Here is a 6,794-nt window from a genome sequence, read left to right as displayed (position 1 = left end):
GCCAAGCCGAAGTAAAGAGTGCAGGCTTAGGCAGCGGCCACGAAACCCACTCAGGTTCGAATATTTATCTCTTTTGTCGGCAACCCAACACAGACCGAACGCGAGGTTGACACAACAACCAGCGCAGCAACAACACTTCTCTTCTTATCCAGGTAAAGTCCCCATCTTATTTCCTCACATGCAAAATAAAAAAAAAAAAACCAATCAGCCGTTTGTGACCTGGTACTTTGTTAAACATCTTAGTTTTTCTACTTTCTTCTTCTTCGTAGAAAAGTCAATCTCAATCCCTCCCGTGTTTTTGACCTTCTCGTTTAGAATATCTCACTCCTATATAAATAAAGCCAAATCGTCTCTTTGCCATAACCAATTCAGAAACTTAAATTCTCTTACATACTTTCAATCTGATACTCTAAGAAATTCAAACAACTTCAAGTTCTAATTTTCATGGAGGAAATTGATGTTCCGCAGTATTTTCTCTGCCCAATCTCGCTGGAGATTATGAAAGATCCGGTGACGGTGTCGACCGGAATTACATATGATCGTCAAAGCATCGAGAAATGGTTATTTTCAGAGAAAAACAACACTTGTCCGGTGACAAAACAAGTGTTGCCGACTGACTATGATTTGACGCCGAATCACGCTGTTCGCCGGCTGATTCAATCCTGGTGTACTCTCAACGCTTCCTACGGTATTGAGAGAATTCCAACGCCGAAGCCGCCGGTCAGCAAGGCTCAGATTTCAAAGCTCATAAGAGATGCAAAATCGTCGCCACAGTTGCAGCTTAAGTGCCTGAAGGGGCTGAGATCAATAGCATCGGAAAATGATACAAACAAACGCTGCTTAGAGGCTGCCGGCGCTGTCGAGTTCTTGGCGTCGATTGTCATGAACAAGTTTTGTTTTGTATCGTTTGAAGAATCAAACGAAGATGGGTTCGACTTCACCGGCCTGAGTGAAGAAGCTTTGAGCATTTTGTGCAATCTTCAATTATCCGACGTCGGATTGAAGAATCTCATGAACAAAAATGGAGAGTTTATTGAGTTGTTGACACAAATCATGCAACGTGGAACCTTCGAGTCTAAAGCTTATGCAGTATTATTATTAAAATCAATGCTCGAAGTGGCGGATCCAATCAAACTCACCAACTTAAGCCCCCAGTTCTTCATCGAAATAATCAAGATTTTACGGGACCAAATCTCTCGACAAGCCTCAAAAGCAGCACTGCAATCACTCATAAATCTTCTTCCATGGGGAAGAAACCGAGTGAAAGCAGTCGAAGCCGGCGCCGTTTCGATCCTTATCGATCTTCTCTTGGAGAAGTGCGAGAGAAGGGATTGCGAGCTCATTCTAATGACGATTGATTTTCTTTGCCAATGTGCTGAAGGAAGAGCCGAGCTATTGAAGCACGGGGCAGGAATGGCAATAGTATCCAAGAAGATACTTAGGGTTTCGCAAGTGGCAAGCGAAAGGGCCATCCGGATTTTGCTTTCGATTTCAAAGTTCTCCGCAACCACCAGTGTTCTTCAAGAGATGTTGCAGCTAGGCGTTGTAGCGAAATTGTGTTTGGTGCTTCAGGTTGATTGCAGTAGCAAGACAAAAGATAAAGCTAGAGAAATACTGAAAATGCACGCCCGGGCGTGGAAGAATTCTCCATGCATACCAAATAGTTTTATTGGTTCAAATCCAGTAGCTTGATTTATTCAGAGAGATCGATAGGGAAAGGGAAAAAAAATCATCAATTTGACTCACTTTTTCTCTAATTTTTTTTTACCATTTTTTGTGTATAAGTTGTTAATTATACAATAGTAAACAGATGATAGATGAATCAAAAGCTGTGTCCACTAAATGTTTCATGGCGTATGCGATTTTTTTTTTAAATTTTAATTTGGATTTGATGATCTTTTAAGTATAAAAGCCGTGAAATCAAGGAATAAAATTACTGAATATATATGGGGAGTGAGTAAATTATGTGCATAAATTGGCAATTCGTAAAGACTTTGACTTTTAATAATTTACTTTGGAATCGATGGGAGTGAAACCAGATTTAAATAAAGATCATCTCATATTTAATTAACCATGTCATACGAATTATTAATGTCTTACAATAATGTCTTAATATCGAAAGACTTATTCTCATGTTAAGTTTTATTTACAATATGATAAAAAAAATTATATATTTATGGTGGGTGCAAAATTTTGCATTTTAACCTGCTTTTGAATGGTCTGTAATTAAATGAGAATTAAATCGAAACTTTATATATAAATAATAATATTTTATCGTATGATTAAATAATTTTACATTAGAAATAAAATAATATTTAATTATAATTTGTATATAAAGTTATATATACTATTTATATGTATAATTTTATTGTAAATTAAATGGGAGCCTTAATTTGTTATCTCTCTTAAAAAAACAAATTCACTAGTGTCTAGTCTTTTTTTTTTTTTATGAGGAAGAATCTCACTTGAGCTAAATCGTTTTTTCTTTTTACAGAACTAATTATACTAAATAAAACAAAATTCTAGTCTAATAATCGATCTCACAAATCTAATATGTTTTCATTTTATTAATTTATGTTTCTTGAGGAAAAATAACATTTAGTATGAATACCAACTATGCCTTTGCGTTTAAAGACATCTATGTATAAATATAATCAAAATTATCGTAAAAAATAATGTTAAGATAAAAACTGCACTAATCGTCAAAGAAAATAACATTTACTAATATTAATTTCAACCATGACTTTATATTTTAAAGACATATATATGTATAAATGTAATCAAAGTTATAAAATAATGTTAAGATATAACTTCACCAATTTTATATATATATATATATACTAAGAAAAATATAATCAAAATTATTGCAAAAATAATATTAAGATATTATTTCACTATTCATTAAAGGAAAAAACAATTATTAATATTAATACCAACCATGGCTTTGTATTTTAAGTTTTCTTCATGTAACAAAGCCCAAATATGGAATATTTTATTGCCCATTTCGCCTTCATTATTTGCTGCTCATAAAATTTCAAGAACTAAGAGGCTAGCTAATACCTACTTAAATATTTTAGTAAGGAAAAAATTATTTATATTTATTAATGAAACCTCGAACTTTTGGACTTTCTCAAATAATTTTATTATTTTATTGTTACGTGTTTTTTTTTTAGACCAGTTTTAAATGTTAAGATACATTTAATTATTTTTTAATTTTATTTAAAAAATTAAACATTGTAGTATCTATTACCTACTAATTGAAAAGAGTCTTTTTTTTTTTTTTTTTTAACCTAATTTGACTACAAGGGGATCAATAACTTCACCTTTATTTTATATTTTTTAACAATATTTTTCATTGGTGTCCTAGCTTGAGTGTACGAGAGTCAAGAGTCTCCCTTGAATGGACGTAAAGGTGAAAGAGTGAGTGGGAATGGACGTAAGGGTTGTTTTTGGTCGGCGTACCAATTTACTAGGTCTAGTCGTGATTATTTAAAGTGAAAGTTCATCGTACGAATTTGAACTGCGAAAAAACCCAGTTGTGAAACCACTCTGAGGCCCACAACAGTAAATTAAGGCTTAGGCATCTTCTTGGAACCTCCCTCAAAGACAAGCCTCTAGGTACCTGAATTTTAATTTCGCTTTTTACCTTGAATTGACCTACCTTGGACTCTAAATTTTTAGAAACAACCGGATCTATTTTGTAAAGAATTGAAATCGAAACTAAAATTAAGGTCTAGATATAAAAGAGTTCGAAGAGTTCGATAGATTTTTTTAATGGGAAAAGGGTAATTTTTCATCAAAATTTTAGTTTAATCTCAAAATCATATATAGGGCAGATGAAAAATCTAAACGCTCTCTTATGGATTAACTGTCGTCCAAATTTTTAGTTAAAGATAAAGATAAAATCGTTATTTTATCTGTGAATCTTAAAACTTTAAAATTTATATTATTTTCTCCCACAGGTTTTAAAAACTAACACTTCAACCATTTTTAAAGTTTGAAAAATTTAGATTTCACCCTTATGGTTTATTTCTTTCTCTAGCCACCATCATTATGACCAACGACCAACATTTTCCACCCATGTTTCAAATCTGACTACGAAGAGTTATCCTTTATCGAATCTTTCTGATCTAGATAACGTTTTGTTATCCAAATTTAGATGACGCTTTGTCATCTAAATCTGGACCACAAGGGGTTGTCCTTTGTCAAAAAAGACCTCTGTTTTGTCTCGATCATTGGTCGATTCTATAAGCCATCTAAGATGAAACCTAAAAAGTGAAAAAAGTGAATTTTTTAAAGTTTAATCATAGGGAGGTAAATGTCAGTTTTCTAAACTAAGGAGAGAAAATAATATAATTTTTTTAGGTTTTAGCGTTTATAGGTAAAATAACAATTTTATCCCTACTTCTAACGGAAAATTTGGATGACAGTTAGCCTATAGATGGATGTTTGGATTTTTCATCTATTTTGGATGTGATTTTGAATTTGGACTAAAACTTAGATGAGAAATTATCCTTTTCCCTTTTTTTCATTGGCTGAAGGATTTAAAATACCATAATAGATTAGTGATGCTGAGAAGATGGAGAAGGAACTAATCAAGAATTCTGCTCTTACGGAAGCTGATGTAGAGCTGCCAAGCTTGCTGTCAAGGAGAACGGAGAGGTTGTTGCCAAGCAAAAATCCGAGAAAGCCATCAACAGTCAGTTAAGTGTATCCATTGTTGAACTTGCAAAAGCTAAGGAGAATCTTGCAAAGGTGGAGGAGAGATCAAAGCTTATAGCAAGAATTCGTTAAAAGGATGGAAAGATTGATTATTCATAAGATTTCTTTGCTGGCCAAAGGATTATTTTCCACCCGAGTTTTAATGTAAAGATAAATATACACCTACGAGATTTCAAAAATCCAAATACTTACTTATGATAAAATTTCTGTTAAAAATTTTAGTTATGATTAGAGGTAAAACCGTTATTTACTAAAAAAATTAAAATTTTATTACATTTTACTTACCTGAGTTTAAAAATCTCACAATTTCTCTCTCAAAGTTTCTAAGTTTTGAAAATAACCATTTCATTATCAAATCCCCAGGTTTTCTTTCTTTCCTCATCGACGACTATCATTGACGACAACAACCACTGGAAATGTGATGGGAGAGTCAGAATCATCTTCGACATAGTGTATTTGTCTCCGTCGATAAAGAGACACTTCATTAACAGAGATGAAGAGACCGTCGACGAAGAGACATTGTCTCTTGACCCAAACTTCAATTTTGAAAAATGATTTTACCCTCCAAATCCTAGGTTTTTTTTTTTTACCTCGTTAACCATAGACGACCACCAGCAACTTCACCTCAAACTTTGTTAGACGACTAGACATCCTCTTTCGCTAGATAACGTTTGTCGTCCTTCATTGGACAATGAAGAGTCATTCTTTGTCACGAGAGTGAGGCTAAATTCGAGTTGAATCAAATTCGAGTTCGAGTTCGAACTCATGAAAGTCAAATTCAAACTTAACTCAAATTCGATTCGACTTATTGAGCTCATTGGAATCTAATTGAACACGTTTGGCTATGAAAATCCCTCAAAATAAACGTGCATAATGTGATTGAAACTTTAGGTACACTATGACTGGTGCTTCCCCGTGATCGATGTCCATGATTTATAGACACAATTTAGTATCTACAATTATCTATTTTTTAAAAAATATTTTTAAGGTTTTTTTTTTTTAACTTTTGATCATACTTAAAATGACTGGAAGATATTTAAAAGATTTGGAAAAATGCATGTCACCAAAATTTAATTTGCTTATGACAGCTGATGAAGCAATTGTACGGTAACAGACTTTAAAAGGTTAAAAGATTTATTTCAACTTAAAAAGTTATTGTTTTTTTTAATTTTCATTCTTTAATTTTGAAAAAAGAAATTTACCTATTTATAAGATAATAACTCTATTAATTTTAAGAATAAAATTACTATTTATCTATAATATTAAAAATAAATTAAAATTTTATTTTTTCTTTAAATTTTAAAATTAACAATTTTTCTCTATATTAAATTTTAAAAAATTGTATTTTGTCCCTTAAGGTTTAACTTAAATATCTTACCACTCCCTTTGGGGGTCTCTCCCTCCTGACAATTCTTCTTCCTCCAACAATGTTCTCAACATCTTTTCTCTCTTTGATAGTGTGTGACACTCCTCTAGAAAAAAAATGACAGGAGAAAGTGGTCGGATATTAAAATATAAACTCTAGAGAGAATATAATTTTTTAAAATTTAATCTAGAAAAAATTACTATTTTTTAGGATTTAAGAGGAAGAGAGAGAGGGAATGATGTAAAATTTTTAAACTAACGAATTCGGTTAATTTTAATTATTCATAATGGATAAAATGATTTTTTTAAATTAAAAGATAAAAATTTGGAAAAATAATAATTTCTGAGTGAGAATAAGTCTTTGGCCAATTTAAAAATAGAATAATCATAGAAGCTATATATTATAAAGTTTTTTTATAGTACACATTGTATATGAATATATATGTTTTACTGAATAAATTTATTCAGAAATAATTAATTATATTATTTTTATAAGGATATGAATTAAAATTGACAAAAAATTTTTTGTCTAAACTTTTTTAGACAAACATACAGTGATTTTATCTTTATCGGTAAATTTAGTTTTAATTCCAAAAATACCCTCTCTCGACTTATTATGTCACTCTTAGCGATTTATGTCACATTCGATCGTATAAATTTTTTTATCGAATTTGATAATTTCTTATTCAAACTCTCACTAATTAATG

The 6,794-nt window shown here is 31.4% G+C and overlaps 1 protein-coding gene across 1 annotated transcript; it reads left to right on the top strand.

Moving 5' to 3' along the window:
* Positions 1-356: 356 nt before the first annotated feature.
* Positions 357-1,745, top strand: LOC123227162 (E3 ubiquitin-protein ligase PUB23-like). Its single transcript, XM_044651848.1, has one exon. It carries the CDS (start codon positions 445-447, stop codon positions 1,690-1,692), a length of 1,248 nt encoding a protein of 415 aa, XP_044507783.1. The 5' UTR covers positions 357-444; the 3' UTR covers positions 1,693-1,745.
* Positions 1,746-6,794: the final 5,049 nt, after the last annotated feature.

The sequence above is a fragment of the Mangifera indica genome, chromosome 10, assembly GCF_011075055.1.
Source record: "Mangifera indica cultivar Alphonso chromosome 10, CATAS_Mindica_2.1, whole genome shotgun sequence".
Classification (NCBI taxonomy): Eukaryota; Viridiplantae; Streptophyta; class Magnoliopsida; order Sapindales; family Anacardiaceae; genus Mangifera; species Mangifera indica.
This window is presented reverse-complemented; position numbering and strand designations above follow the sequence as displayed.